General features: G+C 37.0%; 1 protein-coding gene across 1 annotated transcript in view; it reads left to right on the forward strand.

Moving 5' to 3' along the window:
- The window catches only part of LOC150076257 (uncharacterized), a 48,937-nt gene extending 30,605 nt beyond the window's left edge, over positions 1-18,332 (forward strand). The window contains exons 3-4 of the mRNA XM_090387620.1: positions 16,288-16,409; positions 17,801-18,332. Coding sequence (XP_090243746.1) covers positions 16,288-16,409; positions 17,801-18,010 — 332 coding nt within the window. The 3' untranslated portion in view covers positions 18,011-18,332. The remainder of the gene's footprint in view (positions 1-16,287; positions 16,410-17,800) is intronic.
- Positions 18,333-22,422: the final 4,090 nt, after the last annotated feature.

The following is a 22,422-nucleotide window of genomic DNA, read 5'->3' on the forward strand; positions in this document are numbered from 1 at the left end:
ATAGATATATACATAAATAAAGCACTAAAACGGATATAAAATAAAAGCATTAAAATACATAAAAGTGTTAAAATGTATATAAATAAAAAGCAATAAAATAGCTTTCGGGATGAGGTATCCCTTCATCGGCTAGTTGATGTATGGTGTACTGAGTACATATATACATTAGGTAAAATAACAGAAGGTGGCTGGGCATGATCTTAAAATCACAACTCAAGTGCCTGTAACTCAGTATTATATTACATATGCGTAAGGAATGCCAGCACTCATCACACTGTAAAATGGCAGACTCCATAATGGGATGTATGTGTACTTCCCTATTACGATTCATAGTTCAGTTACAGCGCTGACTATGTGCAATGAACACTGGCAGTAATCATGTGAATATTCCAAAAGCCATGAACATTGGCAGTAATCATGTGAATATTCAATGCCCCATATGGGATCGGATCAAAGTTATGTTGCTTGACCCAATAATGTTCAGCAACAGCAGAGCGTTCAAAATTAGTAGTGCAGAGAGCCACCTCATTCTCTGAGATGCGATCTTTTAACCTCCTGGCAATCTCACCAACATAACACATCTTGCAATCTGGATGCGTAATACGTTAAATGGAACCACTCCGTAGAAAAAGAGGAGGAATAGGTGTTTTCATTCTGGAATTAATGGAATGCAATTCCCTACCAGGGAATTGCACACGTCGTGTATGGTAATAGCCCAAAATTCTAGCAAGACATTTCAACGTGATCAGATAATAAGGGATGTAGGCAATATGGATAAACTCATTGTCATGGGGAGGATATGATCAGATGATATAATCACAAGCTTGTAACTCACCTATCCAGAACACCAGGGGGATAACCGCAATTAGAAAGCTCTATTCTTACTTTAGAAATCTCCAATTGCCTATTACTAATGGAACTGGAATGTGTCCATGTGCAGGCCATGTACATGGAATTGTATAAGCTGTATTACGGTTGCTAAGAGCAAAGTGAAGCATGCATAATTGTTTATACAATAATTTTAGTAGCATAGTAAATAAATTTGAAGTTTGGTTTAGGTCATGAAATGTGCACATTATAGGAACATCAGAAACATGGTGCCGCACTCACATAGAGGAAACAATTTGAATACAATCAGTATAAGGTGTACAGAAAGGTTAGACAAAACATCATGGGAAGATGAGTTGTACTCTTGGTTAAAAACCACACAGATTTGAAAACTGTATACACCTATTTGACATAGATTGTTTGTTAGTGTAATGTTGAGTCAGTGTGGTGCATTAACTAAATGGCAAAAAACTAAAATGAGAATAGGCGTGTATAACAAGATAATTGCCTATGGTGAGCATAATGGACAACAACTGTATACAGACAAATAGTGGGCCAGTAATTATTTTGTTGGACTTTTAATTTTCCGTATATTGATTATAACTTGTCGGTTGGTTGTTCATTTACTAGCATAAAATTTCTGAATTTACTGGATGAATGTTTTCCCCACCAGCATATTAGGGAGGCAGCAAGAGAAAGCAATACACTTTATGCATCAAGAATTTCAGTTAGAGGAACCACTAAGTGGCAGTGACCATAGTCTATCAATATATTACTATTCTTGAGGGTAGTGGTAAGGGATTTTGCTTTTGCAAACGTGATTAGTCAGTTTTTAAATTCTTTTCAGTTGGACTAACTGATGTGAAATACAAATACTGAATAAGCAATGCCCTGGGAAGCAATCATACAGCTACTTGACTTTCTGTACTAAGAGATATTCAAGGATTAGACTTGACTGGATGTAAGCAGACAAAAATTCATGAAATTTCTTTTAACTATCCAAAACATGGAAGCTTACAATAACTATAAACTAGTTTGCAATCAAGCTGCTAAGGGGAATTAAATATGCCAAAGCAGATTACAAGATGTCTTGGACTAAGAATGCAAAGATAATTAGCAAAGATCTTTGCTTAAGTTTAACACTGTAGTGGCAAATTATGCATGAAAGCAAGCTCATAAAGCATCAGCCAAAAAAACCAAAAAACTTCTTGTCCATCCCTTCCAATAATTTGTCTTGTTCTTCCTTGAATTTATACAAACTACCCACTTCCACAACAAGAGATAGAAGTTTGTTTCAACAATCACCCACCCATTGGCTGAAGGTAAATTTCTGCACATCTATCCTGCACCCATCCTTCCTCAATTTGAATTTATGCCCCGCCTGTGTATGTAGTCTGAGAAAGAGAAAGAATGCCATTAGCATTGAGCTTTCTAAATCCATTCAAAGCCTTAAATACCTCAATCAGATCACCTCTCAGGTACAGTCAGTTCTGCTATAACATGCATTTTGGCAAAGCAAATTTGTTCCAATACGACTGATGTATTAGGGAACAATGCAGGTATAATGCGATTTTCGCTTTGGTTTGTGCGCGATTTCATCTGCAAGTAATATCAGGTGAATGCAGAACCCGGCACCAATCTAAACATAGTGACCTGCGCAGCAATACATACAAGTTTACGAAGCTTAAAAAATGCGTGAGAGCTATATTTCCCATTTACTGTAGTTGTATTTGTCGGAGACACGCTTGTTATTTGCTGTATTCACAAGATATTGTAGGCTGACTCATGTTTACAGGAGCTCATATTTTTGAGTTCAAACAGAAATTTCATGAGGTGCGATAGCATGAGCAGAGGAGTACATTTCTGGAGGTCACTACCATAAAACAATAAAAACAATTTTCAGTTCCCAGTTTATTGGGCTTTTCTGTTAGTGCAATCTAATTATAAATGGGTAGTAAACTAGATCTTATTGAATTTGCGATAATACAGATAGCTGGAATTCTGTGTGTTTTTACTATATTATGGTGGAATGTGTTACCCCTTCCATGAAATCTTCAATCATATAAAAAATATAAATTTTCAGAATTTGTTTTCATTCTCTTCATTCCTATTTTTTAAGCTTTGTATTTTTAATGTGTGAAATCGTTACTGCATATCTCACTTGTGCAATTTGTGCGTGCAGTGTTTGTCGTTATTGATTGCTTATCTTTTTTACTGTTTTAAATTTTACAATCCAAAAAAAAAGTCAGTGAACAGAAATATTGATTAGTATGTATATATTGCAGTGCTGTATTTACTGTAATATTTATTTATTAAAAATTTAAGATGTTTAAACCTGTGTTAGCAATTTTATTGGGGTTCTAACTTTTTTTTAGTGTTTTCCTTACCAGACTGAAAAATTTTTTTTTTTTTTTTTTTTTTTGAGTGCTCTGCCCCTATCCCTATTTTTCTCATAAGCCCTGTTGCTGTTGTTTTTAATGTGCAAAATGCCATAACGTGGAGATTTTTAGGAACACATGTACCACATTATAGCAGAACTGACTGTATCTAGTCTCCATATGCTGCAATTTTTAGAATTAATCCTTTTGTTCCCTTCACCAATCATCCCTTCTGTGCACCTATTCCAGCAAACTGTACATCCTTCCTAAAATTAGGCCACCAGATCTGTATGCAGTACTCAAGATGTGGCCTAACCGTTGTTTTGTACAGGTATGTTCGTGTCGGACGGCACCTGGGATTTCTCCCATCTCCGCCGTTGTTTTGTACAGTGTGATAATCACCTTGTCCCTGCTAGCACAGTTCCTGTATATCATCTACAAAACTTCATGAGCTGTACTGGCAGCCTGTCTGCACTGCCCAGAGCTTCATATCTGACCGCACAATTACCCTCCCCCCCCAGGTCGTTTTCATTTTCGACTACCCTGAGTTTAGTACCACAAAGATGGTTTGTTTATCTGTGATATTCGCAAATATGCAATCTCCAATTTGTTCCATAAGTACTACTGTAGTGGTGATTACTAAACTACCTGACCATTTTTCTGTACACTCTAATGAACATCAACTTGATATACACGAAGTACAGCAGCCGTCTATATATGTCGTCAAGGGATCCATCATTTTGTCCAAACCTTTATCCTTCTGAACCACATAAGATCACAGAAAGTGAGCTTAATGACCTCATCAGGTATCTCGAACTGCTGAAGAATAAGGCAAAGCTTTTGGCCTTGAGGCTACAACAGTGGAATCTTCTAGATCAGTGTTGTCCAATCTTTTCCGGTACGGGGGCCACATTCAAAGTTAGATTTGTTTTGAGGGCCACCCTGAGTGATTCGAGAAAAATTAGTGTGTTATATTTTTCATATTTTGTTACATATAAATGGAAGTTTCTATTTTCATGTTACCATTTTTTTATTTTCAGGCTACATACAAAAAATGCAAATTCCCCACACATTTATGTGCAGCAAATGTATCTCAGTAATTTATTTTTTGGATTTTATTAAATCTACGCCATGTGGAGGCAGGCCAAAACTCTGTGCAAACCGCAGCAAACCTAGATTGTCACCTACTGAATGTCCAAATCATTCAAAATATGAATAAATAAAATTAAATTTAAACAGTAAATTAATATAAATTATAAAAAATAAATTTTTGAAAAAAAAAATAAAAAATTCAGAAAAAATAAATATAAAAATAAGTTAATAAAATGGGGGGGGGTGGAATCCCGCACCAGTGTAAGGTGGTACCAGCAGATGATCCCAACTCAGGACCAGCGTGAAGCCAGCAGGAGATAGAAGTCAAGAAGACACAGTGATATCATTTGGCGTTGTACAAGTTTGATAACCAACTGTCCAAGTTGAAGATGGTACTTGAGCTAAAGAATGATGATGGCATCACGAGATGGCAACGATAGAGATGCTGGTCTGAACTGGAGGTGAGCTGCAAAAGGAGTAGTTCCTGAAATTGAAGCACTACTGATGAGTTGTCCACATCTGGCAAAGGCTTTATGTGCAAAATCTTGCAGAAGATGAAATTTTTCTTTGGAGAATTTAGAGAGAATCGTTGCCTGGGGAGAATGGTTGGCATAGATCAGACAGATGCTGATGAAGATCCAAGTAATGTGAGTAGGTGAAAAGAACATGCTGCCAGTCTTCTGGGCTGCACAGTTACAGAGGGGAGAATCAGACATATTAAACATGGCAAGTTTAGCACAAAGGGAACCATGGGCAGCTAGAAGAAAAAGAGTGTGGAGACTTGGACTGAACCATTTTAGAATAGACTTTTGTAAGGCAAAGGACACAGATGGAATAAACTTTCTTGTGACCATACCTTTGGAATAAGAAGACCACCGATCTTGCCAGAGTTGAACCAGATGGTTCCAGCAACGAGTATTTTTGGTTTTAGGATCGCAGTGGATATTAACAGTGAAGTCTAAAAAGTCAACTGGAATGGCATATCTAAGGTAATAGCAAAAATCTCCATAAGCGATTTGGAGGTTCAGAGGTAGGCAACCATTTGAAACCTGGAGTGCAGCTGTTGAGGCAGTGCATCAGATACGACTCATCATTAAAAGCATATGTCTTTGGATAGAGGAGAGTTTCTCTTGGATGGCAATCTTAGTATACAAAAACCAGGTGCCAGTAACATAGGTACAAATTGGAATAAACACCACTTTGTACAAAAGACGAAGGGTACGGTGGTTAATACCCCAGGATTGATGCGAAAGACGGACAAGCATAGATGTATACTTGGCTATTTTATCATGAAGGTGTAAAATATGTTTCTGGAAGTTTAACTTATGATCTAGAATAATACCAAAAAATTTATGTGAGTCAACCATGGAGAGAGAGCGAACGACCAAAAAGTTTAACAGTCAGAGGCCTGAAAATGTTATGGTTGCCCTTAAGATAAAGAAGCTTAGTCTTGTTAGGAGAAATGGTAAGTTTATTAATAATGGACCAAGAGCACAGATCATTCATAATGCTACTGGCAATACTTTCCAAAGAAGCACAAGAATTACCAAGGACAAGAAGGGTTAGATCATTGGCGTATGCTATTTTAGAAACATTGTGGAAGATCTCATTACTTCTTATGAAAAACTGGGTACAACATGTCATCATTAAAGATGCATTTCTTGCACTCACACCTGAATTTCTTCCCACCAAACTGTGGTGTCATCAGCAACAAACATGGTGAGCGCTTCCATCAAGACATCGCAGTGATGGAACAAAGATACAAAAGCAAATGGGGCACCGTGATGTTAGCCGATTATTGTTGGAAGGTGGAAAGGGATACAAGTGCAAGGCAAAAAGGGTCCTGTGTTTGATGTAGGTACGTTTGTAGCTACGTCTTATGCCATATAAATAAAAAATACCTTGTATAAATATAAAAAACTATTCTTTTTGAAAACAAGAGCCAATCTGCCATTTTAAGCACTGTTTCCATGTTTAGCACACCAAAATCAATAAAATAAACTTACTTTCATGCCCGTAACAAGATATGACCCAAAATTTTTTATTCAGTGTAATCACTGCTGATAATCAGATCAAGAGTATTACTCCCTCTGCTTGCCTCTCGAACATGAAATCTTGCTAGTGTGAGTGACCAACCCACAATTTGCAGTCAATATCTGGGAAGTTAAAATCCCCCATTAGTAACTGCTGTCTTCTCCCACTCGATCATCCCTTTATCCATTGCAGTAACTTGCACTTAATGCTCTACTGCTCCAGTGTGTACAGCAGTCTGCAACAGCATCCAAAGCTTTCCCGAAATCCAAGTATATAATATCAAAAGTAATATTTTGCTTTTGATATCATATACTTGGTATCCAGTTTCTTTGTTACTGTATCATAATACCTAATCCAATTGGTCAGACAGATTCACCCCTTAAATAATCTGTACTGTGACTAATGTAATTGCATTCCTGGCTAGTTGGTTGTACATTTCTTCTTTAACCAGAGACTGCATTATTTTCCTTGGAACAGAAGTTATGCTAACAGGCCTATAATTACTCATGTCACCTTTTGATCTCCCTTTATGAATTGGGGATACATTTGCACATCTCCAGTCCATAGTGACCTCTCCTGAATCCAAAGGTTTGCTAACCTCCTTTTCCACCTCAATTAGTATAATTCGATTGATCCCATCCACCCCAGGTGCCTTTTTTTATGTTAGGCTTCAACAATTTCTTTTGCATTTTCCTCTCAGTTATCAGAATAATTTGGCTTCCTATTAGATTTGATTCATTTCTGCCATTTTTCTCCCTAAAGGACTTCTCGTGTAAATGTAGCTGTCTAAGCATAACCTCTCCTCTCTCACCTGTCCTATGTCCTTTCTGTATACATTGTGCTCCCCATATTCAAATTTCGCATCCATTATATCTGAGTGACTATGTTCCTACCATTAGCATACATGGAAGTATATGTGCACCTATTATCATCTCGGAAGAGGTATCATGTGGTAATCGTCCTGCTACGTGTTAACCATCTGCTGGCTTTCTCTTTTTTGCAGTCTTTTTCAGAAAGAGTGCACTTTCTTAAGATGACCTACCTGTTCCCCACAATTTGCAAAGCAATTAATATTTTCTGTAATTAGATATTTTGTTTAGTACTTAGAGAAAACTGGATTATTGAAGAAATTTAACATCCTATTCACTACTGTGTTATGATTTTCTATAAATGGAGTGCAGCAATCAAAAAAAACCAGTTATGAATTTTTTTTAAAAATAACCTATTGTTTTTATGATAAACTATTTGATTTTAACAGTGTATAAAAAAATGTTACTAAAAAAATTTTTTTCCTACTAAAAACTATTTGCTGCTTTTTTATTATTGCTCTTTTATTTTTAAATGCATAATAGTAATGTTAACGGGGGGGGGGGGAGAACAGTGAAACTCTTATACACTACCCTACCATTAATATCCTGACACCCCTTCATTGATAGTTGGCCAAGTACCATGTGTCAGACACAACTCTAAATATGCCCATAGGTGTTTAAGGAAACAGTAGTATGATTATGAATGCAAGATTCTGCGATTAACAGACTTCCAGTGGAAAATGATAATTAGGTGCCACATAATCAGTCAGTCTGTATATCACATTTCAATGACATTGAAGATCCTGGGTCGATGATTGGTGAAGTGATCTGCAAATGGAAGTGAATTGGTGCTGAGACCAAAGTGAAATGACTGCAAAACCTTTGAAGCTGATGGAATGTGACAGGAGAGCTGTGCGAAGAATTGTCCACTTGGAATGTAGGTTGTCATTGTTGCAGCACATAAGCCTTCAATGATATTATTGCAACATACATCAGTACCAGTACAGTGCACAGGATGCTGCATGAAATTGGGTTATCATGGTTGTGCAGCCATCCACAAGCCAGTGAGTACCCAACTATGCTAGACTATCTAACTTGGTGTAAGGCTGCCATTCTTGGACTATAGACAAATGGAAAGCTGTGCTTTGTAGAGAAAGAGTCACAATACACGGCCTACCAGTCTGATGGTTATACCTTGGTGCGACAAATGCCAAGAGAAAGCTACATGTCATACTGTATTATCCTGACAGTGAAGTTTGACAGAGGCAGTGTGATAGTCTGGAATTGTTTTTCATGGTTTGACTTGTGACCATTGGTTGTTTTGGACAAAACACAAAATGGTGAGATCTACCTAGATGTCCTGGCTAATTAAGCATTACTTGTGTTGTCTCAGGGAATTTTTTTAAATGTATGTAGTAACTGGGGGGGGGGATCAGTACAACTCTTATATACTGCCCTACCATTAATTACCTCACACCCCCCTCCATTGATAATTGCCCACATCCTACCCAAACAGCACATGTCAGACACAATTATAAATATGCTTGTAGGCCTTTAAATATACCCGTATACCTTGTATCAGAAGGGCAACCCTCCATATCATACCTGTTCTCATTGTGACAGACTAGTTTAAGGACATGAGTGTCAAAATGTTTGACTGGCCAGACCTTAGTCCTTTAGAGAACCTCTGGGATATGGTGGCTGAAGAAATTTCTCAATGTTGTTGAAATGTGATAAAAGTTTATGGTTCTGAGGTGAAATCTGCACTGCAAAATCAGCTCTGACTCTGAATAGCCAATCTGACAACTAAATTTGCCAATTCTTGGGTGGCTTGCTGGATTAAGCTTGCAAGTTAGGATGGTGTTTTTGAAGTGGAAACTCCCACTTGTTTTTTTTTTTTTTTACCACAAACTAAAAAGAAATGAATTGTAAAAAAAAAAAAAAAAAAAAAGTTCAAAGCTCTTATGCCAACCCAGTTGAGCATAATAGCTTTGAGGTTGTGCTAAATTACAGATAATATTGAATAAAATATTAATAAATAGTAACAGAAGTAACACTATTCTAGTTTATGCTTGCAATTGGTTAACATGTTCACTGCCACTTATATTTGCAAGGGTCTTTTCTTTGTGCCTTGGGGTGCTTTTCTGAGACACTGGAAGTAGGCACTGCTTTTTAATAAATGGAAGGGATTTCATATATGAAGAATCCTCACTCCAAGTAACACTGGTACTGTTGTTTGTAGCATTCTAACATCAACAAATGCACATGAACAAGATTCAGAATTGGCATCACTTAAATAGAATTCCATTTCAGTATTAGGTAGTAGTAGTAGTAGTAGTAGTGGCACATGATGCAAGAAAGCAAGTGTAGGAGCTTATGCAGCATCAGCCAAAAAAAAAAAAAAAAAAATCACACCATTCCCTCCAAATGCCTGTCCAGTTCCTCCTTAAATTTATTTAACCTATCAACTTCTACAACGACAGATGGAAGTTTGTTCCAGCAATTAACCACCCGCTGGCTAAAGGCAAATTTCCACACATCTATTCTACATCTGTCCTTTCTTAATTTGAACTTATGTCCCCGTAGGTTGGTAATCTGAACAAGTGGAAGGATCCCATCAGAATTCAGCGTGCTCAACCCATTCAAGGCCTTATAGACCTCAATCAGATCACCGCGCAGGTGCCTAGTCTCCAGCCACTGCAATTTGCAGAACTTAAGCCTCTCTTGGTAAGAGAATCCCTTCATTCCCCTCACCAATCGTGTTGCTCTTCTCTGTACACGCTCAAGCAAATCTACATCCTTCCTAAAATGAGGCCTCCAGACCTGTATGCAGTACTCAAGGCGTGGCCTGACCATTGCCTTATACAGAGGGACAATCACCTCCTTTTCCCTGCTAGCAAAATTCCTATATATCATTGACAAAACCCCATGACCCGCCCTAGCAGCCTGTCTGCACTGCTCAGAAAACTTCATATCTGACTGCACAATTACTCCCAGGTCTTTTTCATTTTCTACCACCTTAAGTGTAGTACCATACAGTTGGTACGTTTCTCTGGGGTTACTTCTACCCATATGCAGTACTTTGCATTTGTCAAGGTTGAACTTCAGTTGCCACTTCTTAGCCCATCTGCCCAAATTATCTAGATCCTGTTGCAGTAGCACACTGCCATTACTGTCATTAACAACCCTGCCAACCTTTGTGTCATCTGCAAACTTCGACATTAAGCCTGATATACCTTCATCAATATCATTGATAAATACACAAAACAACAGTGGACCCAACACCGAACCCTGTGGGACTCCACTAATAACATTAGTCCACGAAGAGCAGCACCCATTGATTACCACCCTCTGTCTTCTCCCACTTAACCATCCTTTTATCCATTGTAGCAACTTACCCTTAATACCATTCTGCTCCAATTTGTACAGTAGTCTTCCATGCGCAACAGTGTCAAAAGCTTTCCTGAAATCCAAGTATATGATATCAAAATTATTTTTTGCATCCAGTTCCTTTGTGACCACATCATAATAACCAATCAAATTTGTCAGACAAGACTTTCCCTTAACAAACCCATGCTGTGTTTGAATTATTGCTGCAGTCTTGTCTAGATGATCCTGCAATGCATCTTTAACCAGCGACTCCATTATTTTACCCGGAACAGAAGTTAAACTAACTGGTCTGTAATTATTCGTGTCACCCTTCGATCCACCTTTGTGAATTGGGGACACATTTGCACATCTCCAGTCCGTGGGAACCTCCCCTGAGTCCAAGGATGCTCTCATAATTATGGCTAAGGGTTTGCTTAGTTGCTTTGCCGCCTCCTTTAAAATAACTGGATAGATCCCATCCACCCCAGGTGCCTTTCTTATGTTTAACTTCAACAATTTCTCCTCCACTTTGCTCTCAGTTATTACAAAATCATTAAGCACACTGCTACAATTTGATAACCTTCTTCCATTTTCAAATTGTAATAATTCCTCACGTGTGAATGTAGATGCAAAATACTCATTCAGTTTGTTTGCTATCTGAGCAGGATCATCAACAGTCGAACCATCGATGTCAAGTGGACCAATCATATTCATCCCCTTCCTTTTAGAGTTTATATAAGTAAAGAAATCCTTGCTGTTTTTCTTAGCATCTTTTGCCAAAGATTTCTCGTAATCCGCCTTCGCCTGCCGAACCTCCTTTGTGACCTGATTACAGACTAGCTTATATCTGCCACAGGCTTCTGCGTCACCTGATAATTTATATGCATCCCATGCATTTTTCTTCTCTGTCACGAGTCTCATTAGTTCATTTGCTAACCATTTAGGCCTAAACCTTGAACGATATTTCTTAATCGGTATATAAAGCTTCCACGATTAATTCTTTGAATGCTTCCCACTTAGAATTTACTGTTTGTAACATCGTCAGTTGATCCCACTGTACAGAATTTAAAAACTGTCTGAGACCACTGTACTCCCCTTTACGGAAGCAAAAACCCTTTCCTTTACCCCTGACGGTAGTTACCTCTTTGAGTAAATCCCACTTCAGCACACTGTGATCACTGCCACCTAGTGGTTCCTTTATCTGCAAATTCTTAATACACGAATGATCACTGCTGATAACCAGATCAAGAGTGTTACTTTCTCTGGTTGCCTCTCGAACATGCTGCTGCAGAAAACAATCATCCAATAAATCCACAAAAGTCTGACTAGTGTGTGAGTGACCAACCCACAAGTTCCAGTAAATATCTGGGAAGTTAAAATCCCCCATTATAAGACATTCTGATTTACTGGCCCACTCTATTTCTCTGTACAATTGTTCATTGTACTCATTCAAGTCATTAGGCCTATAACACACTCCTACTCTTATTTTTCCTTTCGCAGTGCTTATCTCACACCAGACTGACTCAACAGAGCACTGTTCATCTATATTAACTGGGTGCACTTCCTTTGATTTTATGTTTTTCTTAATTAACAGCATAACACCCCCTCCCTTTCTGTCCTGTCTATCCTTTCTGTACACATTGTACTCCCCAAATTCCAGTTCTGCGTTCCTTATATCTTTGTGACACCACGTCTCTGCTATCCCAACAATATCCGCCTTTGATGTCTTGACCAACACTTCAAATTCATCAAATTTATTTACTATACTTCTAGCATTGGTATACATGCAAGCATACATGCTCCTATGCCTATTCCTTGTTACCCTAACACATCCCATATACCCAACTATTCCATGATGACTGCCATCCGTCCCTGAAACCCCCAACACCCCTTGCTCCAGGTCGCTTCTTATTCTAATAGAAGTTGTGCAAGAATCACCTTCACCTCTGCCTGCGGTTACTGTTAAACTATTAGTCTTTGTATCCCCCCAAACTAGCAGTTTTCCGACCCACCTAACACTGCCTCGATAGCATCAGCAAATATTCTTGCACCCTTTCTATTTAAGTGTATCGCATCCCTGTAGAAGCAATCTCTCCTGTTAACAAGTACAGTCCAGGCTGAAAAAAATTCTACCCCTTGAGCCTTGCACAATCTTTCCAGGGCCGAATTGATCGACGAGGCTCTCATCATGTACTCCTTCCTATCGTGTCTGGGCAGAATTGCAGACACTTTCAAATTCAACCCTATTTCACGGCTTTTTTTCAACAGTGACCTGTACTTGTTGAGTAATTCCGCCGGTCTCCTACTCTTAATATCATTAGTGCCAACGTGTACAACTATATCACCTTTTTTGCCCTTGAAAGATGATATCCGCTCTACAACGTCATCAACCTTTGCCCCTGGCAGACATACCCTGGTCCTGTTCCACCTATCCTTTTTACAAAGGATGTTCCCCGTTTCCCTGACAATAGAGTCACCAACAACTACTAGTTCCTGTGGGACCAGCGCATTCTGCCTTAGGGGTTGCCGCTGTGTTGCGTGATGACCAAGTGCAAGCTCTGGCGTTGATGTGGGCAGCTGAGAGCCTGATGGGCCCTCAATTTAGATCTTTCGAGGGCATCCACCCTGTCCTTCAAACTCTCATATAGGTGACATGTTAAGCTGATAACATAACAATGTCATCAGCTTCAGCATACTGCTTATCCCTGTTCCTTTTCAGGCCTGATGTCCCAGACTGTGGATCAATTATAATAACCCTTTGGAGTAAAATTTTATCGGAAAACACTTTTTATACAAAATATGCTAAGGATGATGGGGGGGTTTGTTTTTTTTTTTTTTTTTTTTTTTTTTTTCCCCCACAAACTAAAGAATTAAAATTTAGCAAGCATAATCTGCAAACATTTTTACCTTTTCTTCTTGTGGAAAATACCAAACTAGATAGCTTCAACATGAGCAAAGAACGTGTGAAACTGTGAACAAAGTATACAGCTTTTATAGCAATCTCAGAGCTATGTATAAATATAGTGCAAGCGCATCAGAAATACATAGCTATATCTGAATGAATCAGAATATTAGTAAAACGGCATCGTTTTAAGTTATATCTCATATTATGAATACCTTCACAATGAGTTGCCATGATATTGCACTACTTCGAATAAGTAACGCTTCACCTAAGGAGAAGACTAATGTTACTTATTCTCAGTTTGCGCCAATAAACCCAAAATCAAATTCAAATTCAAACTTATTCTCAGATGGATGCCATCACCCAGACGGCACCGTTTCAGGGCTATTTGGCCCTGTGAAAAACTCGTTGTGGTATTCGCAATATGAGATATAACTTAAAATGATGCCATTTTACTAATATTCTGATTTATTCAGATATAGCTATGTATTTCTGATGCACTTGCACTATATTTATACATAGTCCTGACTCTCCCATAGCTTGCGGCTTATGCCCTAAATGCTTTAGAGTCTAAATACACTCTCAGAGATCAGTGTTGTAGAATGACCAGGACAGTGATGACAAAGCTGCCAACGCCATCCCATGGCAGTGTCACTAACTATAAAATTAAAATTCAGCAAGCGTAATCTTCAAAAACTTTTACCTTTTCTTCTTGTGGAAAATACCAAATTGGATAAAATAACTTCAACATGAGCAAAGTTCATGTGAAACTGAACTAAGTGTACAGCTTTTATAGCTATTGTTATGTTATCAGCTTAACAATTGATGCCAAGCAAAATCCCAGCTGTAATGCAAATAGCCCATGGTTCAATCAGTGTGCCACTATCAAACAGTCATTTTATGGGTCTTTCCTTTTACAGCACTCATTTATTGACCACAACTGAATGGACACAGTTGTGTCACAGGTTTGGTTTGATGCAAGTTTGTGTTCCAGCAGCTAATGTGTTAACTGCTAGCCTCCTTCTACATGCCAAACTGCAGTGTGACTAACTTATAGAAACTCTTCACACCTTTTTTGACACTGATGACATATCAGTGTCATCAGCTTCAGGATACTGCTTATCCCTGTTCCTTTTCAGGCCTGATGTCCCAGACTGTGGGTCAATTATAATAACCCTTTGAAGTAAAATTTTACAATAATTTTTGTAAAGCTGCTTATTTAACATTGAAAATATGAAATCACTTCAGAAAGAATAGCAAACAGTTTCTCTGGAAATAAAGTAAAATGTAAACAGAAATAACTTTAATCTAACAGGAGATACTGTTTTTAAATAGTGTGCTGCATTTAATTTTGTGTACAATACATGTTAAATATAGAAAAGAAATGCTGAAAATATTTCATTTTTATCCCATTTTACTTTCAAAAGCTATAGAAGTAAAATGGATAAAAATGAAGTTGTGGAAAAGTTCATAAGATTAAGATATAACTTTGTAGGTCAAATGTCTAATGTGAAAAACTTGTTCACAAGATTGGATGCTTGTAAAATCAGATGCCCATAAACTAGGAGCTCAATGTACTTGATGTTACACAGTTCCAGATTTTATGTGGACAGCACTCTTAATCTTATAGATGAGTCATATTTGATATAACAGTGAAATTCAAGAAGAAAATATTTTAACAAATCACAGGTGACTCTTTTCACAGCAGTGGAACTGGTGTGAGCCACCAATGATACTTGTTGCTCCTATGTCTATTGGCGCAGTATAACTGCAGTCGTTTTTGCGCCAATAAAATCAAAATCAAACCCCCCCCTCCTATGTCTATACACACGGCATATCATTGTTATACATGGTTTTGCTTGTTGAGTAGATGTGTGTATAAAACAGATTTATGCCCAGGCACTATTAAGCAAAGAGAATATTCTTTATAAACTTGAACCTCCAGTGATGCTACCTGGTATGACTAATACTGATGCTTCAGCTGAAATAAAATGTCTAAGGAGTCTCTGATCCTCAATTTGTTTATTGAAATTATTTTTCACTTGCTCTATGGAAAGAAATGATTTTAATATGATTTGTGAAAGGCAGACATGAGAGCAAATTAAATTCTTAATGTAGAAATGAACAAAAACTTGCCTAAATTGTGCTTAATTAATTAGTTTAATGGAATTTAAAGGTTACATGAAGATTTTCTTTAAACTACATTAATTTAGGCACATAACATTTAAAGTTTAGGAATCTCTCTGTTTTCAAGACATAACAACATGAGGTCTAGACAAGTTAGTGTTGTTTAGAACTAAGCATCGTAGTTACAGCTTTACTCATCCTGACCTTAGTTTTATATGTCTATTGTGTTGACTATTGTTTGCTTGAATTAATTTAGCCTTTTAATTTCATTCAATTAATCAATTAAATATAATATTTGTGAGTTTGTGTGTTTTTTTTCCACATTGAGGAATAGAGGCGCCTCCGTAGACAGGTGGGAAGGAGCAGCAGTGCGTAGCACACGCTTCTTGATTAGACCGGGGTTCGAGCCCGTCACCACCAAATATGGAGGATGCGGCAAGGTCAGGGAATGACCACCGCATATCCCGGAGTAATATGGCCTTAGTTGCTAATGCTCCTAAAAACCAAATAACAACAACATTGAGGAATAGTTTGCATAAACTGCTTAATCACCTTAAATTTAATCGGTTTCTTTGTATATGCTAATTAAGACTGGTAGGGTGGTATGAGAGGAGCTTCAAAATAAACTAGTTTTTAAAAAATTTGGTTATATAAAATAATGAGCTTTACCATATTTAATAATTAAACATTTATTTATATTTAAACTGAGATGAATGTACTAATACTGTCACTATGTTTTTTCCCTTAGTTCTTGACAAAGTCAGAAACTTTTTACCTTGTTTAGAATCATCACAGAATCATGTTTGTGAGAAATCTGATGACTATAATATTGAAGATGTCCAAAACTGTAAGGGGCCAATCATAGAAATGGTATGAGCATTTATGGTTTTAAATTTTTGTTTTAAGATTAGGATGAAAATTCCTGAAAAAAAAAATATGGTTCAGTGTTCTCCTCAGGACCTATCGAATGGACGCACTGCCTGGTGAATTTAACTGACCACCCAGCTAAAATTTAAACAATTCTCACTGTACCGTATGATACTGATCTCGATCAATAATAATTCGAACATACTATGTGATCAAGATCAATGTGACAGGAGCATATAATGTTAAATTATGCAATTAATTTTTGCTCTGGATTGCTTAAGTCACATTTATAAATAATAAAAAATTTTATAATATTGCAAAGTATTACACTTCCCCACCTGGCTACTTCATAATGCCACCCAGATAGCAAATTTTTCTTGGGAGAACACTGTGGTTCATATAAATTAGTTATATACTATGCAGGGTGAAATTTTTCACTATAAAATTTACTATACTGAACTTTTACTGATACCAGCTTCCTGGTCTGATTTGATATGCTATTTTATAAATATATTTTTTTGTGTTTTTTGTAGTTTCAACTTTTGCCTGTTTTCACTGAGTATTAATAAAGGCAAATTGGCTCAAAGAAGCCAAGCTTATTCAATTTATGCCTTAAAATAATAAATAAAGAAGAAGAAGAAAAAGTCACCTGGTTTTCATTCAGATAACTATCCATCCCTACCTTAAATTTACATAAGTTCTCTAGTTCTATGAGGTTAGTTGGCAGTTTATTCCAACAGTTAATAAATGCACAATAAATTCTGCAACTATTCTTTCTGAATTTAAGTGCATGTTCTCTAGTTTGTACCACCTGCATTTAAAAAAAAAAAAAAAAAAAAAAAGATATACTCAAACCTTTCAAAACCTTAAATACACCAATCAAGTTTCCATACAGGTGTCTGGTCTTTGAAACTTGGCAGGACTGCTTATTCTGTAAACATATTTGCACAGCAAGCAGCAAAAGCAATGTTGTTGTGACCAACATAAAAATAGTTTTTTGATACTGGTGTTGGCACCTTAAAATAGCCCAAGTTATCTCTAAACCCCCTCTCTATGTTATAATAGTCAATATTGAGTATTATCAGCTAGCTTTTAAAGCTCACTGTAGTAAATTTCAATTTTATATTACATTTGGAATTTCTGGTGAAAACTAGTGGTTCAGTAAATCTATGCCATGAAATTAGGAAAGATTTTTATTTACCAGGAAAAACAAACCTGTTTGGTTTTTCATATTTTATATCGCTAATTTATGAAGCTTCATAATGAGGAATATAAAATGACCTATTTTAACTTATTCATTTGTTTATTTATTATGTCTAAAGTTTTGTTTATAGTTGTGAGTGCTATGTTTTGTGCTGTTGTTTATGTATTATATTACTATTTATTTTGCACAGAATATAGCATTATTTCCTCAAGAAGGTGAAAGTGATGAGGAAAATGGTACAATAGATGATGTCGAAACATCTGACAGTGATACTCCAGATTCCATCAGTGGTAATTGCGTATCAGAATTAAATGGTCAGAAATTGAAGATATTGCAGAAAAATTCTAGCCGTCGGAAAATTACAGAATTGGTATGTTCAAATAAAAATAATCACAGTTGAGTATGGTATGAAGATGATATAAAGTATGGGTTCTGTAAGTCAGAACTTTCGCAAATTTTGAATTCATTTTATACCTGTCTTAATGATAAGCATTTATTATTATTTAAGTAATAAATGTTTAATGATAAGTATTTATTACTTAAATCTTTACCACAGAAAGGCAGTTCTCAAGATTTTTTAACAATTGTTGCACAGAGGTAAATTTGTGTGAGGTAATACTTGAACATGTATATAACTGTACAGTATGAGTTCTGTATAAAGCAGTATAATAAAAACTCCATTTTTAGTTTGTGGCGAAATAAATGTGCACATATAGGAATTCCCTCCCTGTCTACAGGTTTGAAATACTGTGGTTTTATATTTCAAGAGTTTAGTGTCACACAACATTAACTACAAAATTGCATTTTTGTTTTGAGATAACATTAATTTTACTTTATACAAATAACAATGCATATGATGTCACACAGCTGTATCTCTCTAGTACTTTACAAGTTAGCTTGGGCTATAAGCACATTTCAGGTAAACCAAGAAAATGCTAAATGACCTTTTCTTGGTTAATTACAAAAATGTTTACGACAAAATGATTTTGTAGTTAATGTTCTTTGACACTAAACCCTCGATTTATACAAATTTTACAGTCCACTTTTTTTTTTTTTTTTTTTTACATATATGTGGTTCAGTCCATTTTTCTTAAACAAAAAACATAGCAATTATTACTCTAAATCCCACTAGATCTGCCATAGATCCCATGGGCAGATCTAGTGGGTGATAAAATGTATGTTAGGCACCAAAACACCTAAAGTTTTGGTTTTGTTGCTTTAGCACGTAAGTATATTGTGTCTATAACTGCAGGTATTCTTCAGTCATCTGCCATTTACTGGACAAAAAAAATCAAAATTTGCATGGTTTTTCTGGGAGAAAAAAGCCATAAAAATTACTTGCCTGATTGATGAGATTCGGAGTCAAATCTTTTCTAATTGAGAGAAAGGTAATTATGAACATTGTGCTATCCATGAGAGCCTAATGGACCATGTTAGATTTTGGTAGTAAGTGGAACTAGTGCGTGCATTTTTAAGAGGCCCTAAAAATCAATTCATGGGAGCCCTGGACCTGGACCAAAGTAATTGTATTGTAACAGTGTCCCTGCCTCCCCGGGGACTGTGGTGCAACTAGACCTTACCTTGGTGCATCAGCTTGCTAGTGTGTATGACAAATGGAGGGGGATTTTTTTACATTCTATTTTCTCATTTATGGGCAGTCTCAGGATTTTTGGTGGGGGAGCTAAAGCTGTGTTCTGGGATATCATTACACTTTAATCATCAGGCAGCAGTAAAAAAAATCTACATTGTTTTGATCATTAATCAAAATGATGTGGATGGGGTATAGCCCCTTCAGCCTCCTACCATGAAGCACTCAAAACAGTACACACCAGAAGTAACAGATTTTTTTTTGTGGTCTCTTAGTAAAATTGTATCTTATTAAGGATCACTTTTTGGATAAAATTAATAAAACATCGTGCAAATATTATGATAATGTATTTTCATTTCCTTTTATTACAGAACAAGAAGAAAGTTGCCCTTAATATTACTTATGATTAAATTTTTAAATGTCACACAACAGATTGAGGGAACTTGAATAAATTCAAAACTAAAATAACTACTTTATGCAAAAGAAATGGTTGGTGGTTCATCATTTGACCCAAGTGTAAAGTGTGGTAATAAAGTTTCTGGACTGGTGCACTAAAAAGAACACAAAGTGAAGCAGTTCAAAAATTGTCTTATTTTTAATTCAAAGTAATCACCACTTTATTGAATGCACTTATTACACTGTTCTAAAAATTCCTGAAAGAATCAGAATAGGCATCCAAAGAGATGGTGTTCAGTTCAGCAGTATTTTTTTATGACCTCAATGTTCTGAAATCTCTTTCCTTTGAGAGCAATTTTCAACTTGGGAAAGAGTAAGAAGTCTGCTGGTGTTGGATTGAGAGAGAGTAGTATGGTTAATCTGTACAATGGAGTGTTTCATCAGAAATGTCCTCACAACAAGTGTGAAATGGGTGGGCATTTCTGTGCAACACAAACCTTTCTCTCAAAATTGTGGCCTCTCCCATGAAGTGCGCTTCAGCAATGAAGTGTAATGCAGCATTAACTCTCTTCCTTCAGGTACAAATACCTTGTGAATTACACCCTGTGAAACAAACTTGATCCTGGACTTCTGTAAATGAAACTTTGGCCCTTGGTGATGATTATGAAGTCCACTGCATGTTCTAATGTTTTGTGTCTGGGTCGTACTGAAACACCCAACACTTATTACAGTCAAGGAAATTAGGATTGTCTTGATAAGTCTGGATGAAGCCTTTGTTTGATGACACTCTTTGTTGCCTCTGCTTATCTGCAAGGCTATGTGGCACAAATTTTGTGCAGGCCTTCCTTTCCTTAAATCGTCTTGCAGAATTTGACAAATTGTCTCCTTATTCATATCCAACTCATCAGCCATCATTCTGAGAATCAAACAATGATCTCTTACCACAGTTTCCCAAACTTTTGCAACTCTCCTCATTTCGAGATGTTGATGGTCATCACAAACATCCTCACATCCATCTTGGAACTACTTATACCATTCAAACATACTGGTATGACTTGATGTTTCATCACCAAAAACAGTTTTTAACACTTCATATGTTTCTGTTGTGGTTTTTCCCAACCTAAGGCAAACTTTGATATTCGTTCTTTGCTCCATTGCAAAGTTGTGACATGGAACATTAGCGTTACTAACAAGCCAATCATTACTTGTAATCTGTCAGCCTGCTGGATAATTGTACCACCATCTGTTGGAGGAAGTTTGAACTACAACATACCGTTTCCATTTGATTATTTTCAAACTCGTCAGACGTTACCGCAACAACACCTGTCTGGGAACTTTATTGCCACCCCTCATATATTCGTATTTTGGACCTGTTTTCTTAATGTTTTGAAGATTACTGTATTTATTATATAGTAATATTAATTAACATTATTTTACATTTTATAACATCACATTTATTTTGTATAAATGGAAATGGAAATTACTGGGTTTTTTTCATGTATTTTATTGTGATAATTATTGTTTATCCCCTGACCCACTATTTTATCTAGAACCTTAGTCTTTCCAACCATGCTTTTGCCATATGTAGTACTTTTCAAGAACATATCTCCCATGGTTGACAAGGGATTTCTGTATTTCTTGTCTTATAGATATTTTCTGTTTTTCCTGTAGTTGTTTATTTGAAATAAATTTCTCTCTTTTACTTGTTACATTAATTTATAACGTGCCCCACAATTTTATTACATCATTTCTAATGTGAATTTGTTATCCATCCTTTTGTTGTTAATATAATTATATTACAAATATACACCACTTAGATAATACAAAGGTTGGCAGATTGGTTAACGACACTCATCAGGGTGAGCTACAGCAACGAGATCTAGGAAAATTGGGTCGATGGGCTGAGACTTGGCACTTTCTTTTCCACCCAGTTTGAGGAGGCTGGCAATCCTTCCAACTGTGCTACCCATGAGTGCTGTCGAGCTGTGTATATTCACTAATTTCTTCAGCTTAACATTGACAGAGGCAAGGTACTACACATGGGCAGCGGTAACCCCAGTGTAACTTATCAACTGTATGGTACTACACTCAGGGTAGTGGAGAATGAAAAAGACCTGGGAGTAATTGTGCAATCAGACATTAAGTTCTCTGAGCAATACAGACTTGCTGCCAGGACAGCTCATGGGGTTTTGTCAACAATATACAGAAACTTTGCTAGTAGGGATAAGGAGGCGATTATCCCTTTGTATACCAATGAGCCAAAACATTATGACCACCTACTTAATATGATGTTGGTCCTCCACAGGCAGCCAAAACAGCTCATACCCAGCGATGCATGGATGCTACAAGATTTCTACATGTGTCTTGTGGTATCTGGTACCAACATGTAGGGGGTCTCGACCATGGACCTTACAGATCCATGGTCGAGACCTCGCAGATCGGAGTTGCTGTTCCAACACAAACCACAGATGCTTAATGGGATTGATGTCTGGGGAATTTGGAGGCCAGGGCAATATGGAAGTCTTCCTTGTGTTCCGCGAACCAGTCTCGAACAATCCAGGTGGTGTGGCATGGTGCATTATCCTGCTGAAAGACGACACCGCCAGAGGGGAAGACTGTTGTCATGGAAGGGTGTACCTGGTCAGCAATGATGTCTAGGAAGGTGGTAGACGTCAGAGTGCCCTGCACATGGATGACTGGACCCAGGATATCCCGAAGCATGCCACCAGCTTGTTTTCATTCCACGGTGCATCCAAGCAAGCATCATTTCCCCGGGTAAATATTGCACACATACCCGGCCGTCCACAGGTGCAGCAAGAAACGTGATT

The sequence above is a fragment of the Mastigoproctus giganteus genome, chromosome 13, assembly GCF_048544385.1.
Source record: "Mastigoproctus giganteus isolate SK-2022 chromosome 13, ASM4854438v1, whole genome shotgun sequence".
Taxonomy (NCBI): Eukaryota; Metazoa; Arthropoda; class Arachnida; order Uropygi; family Thelyphonidae; genus Mastigoproctus; species Mastigoproctus giganteus.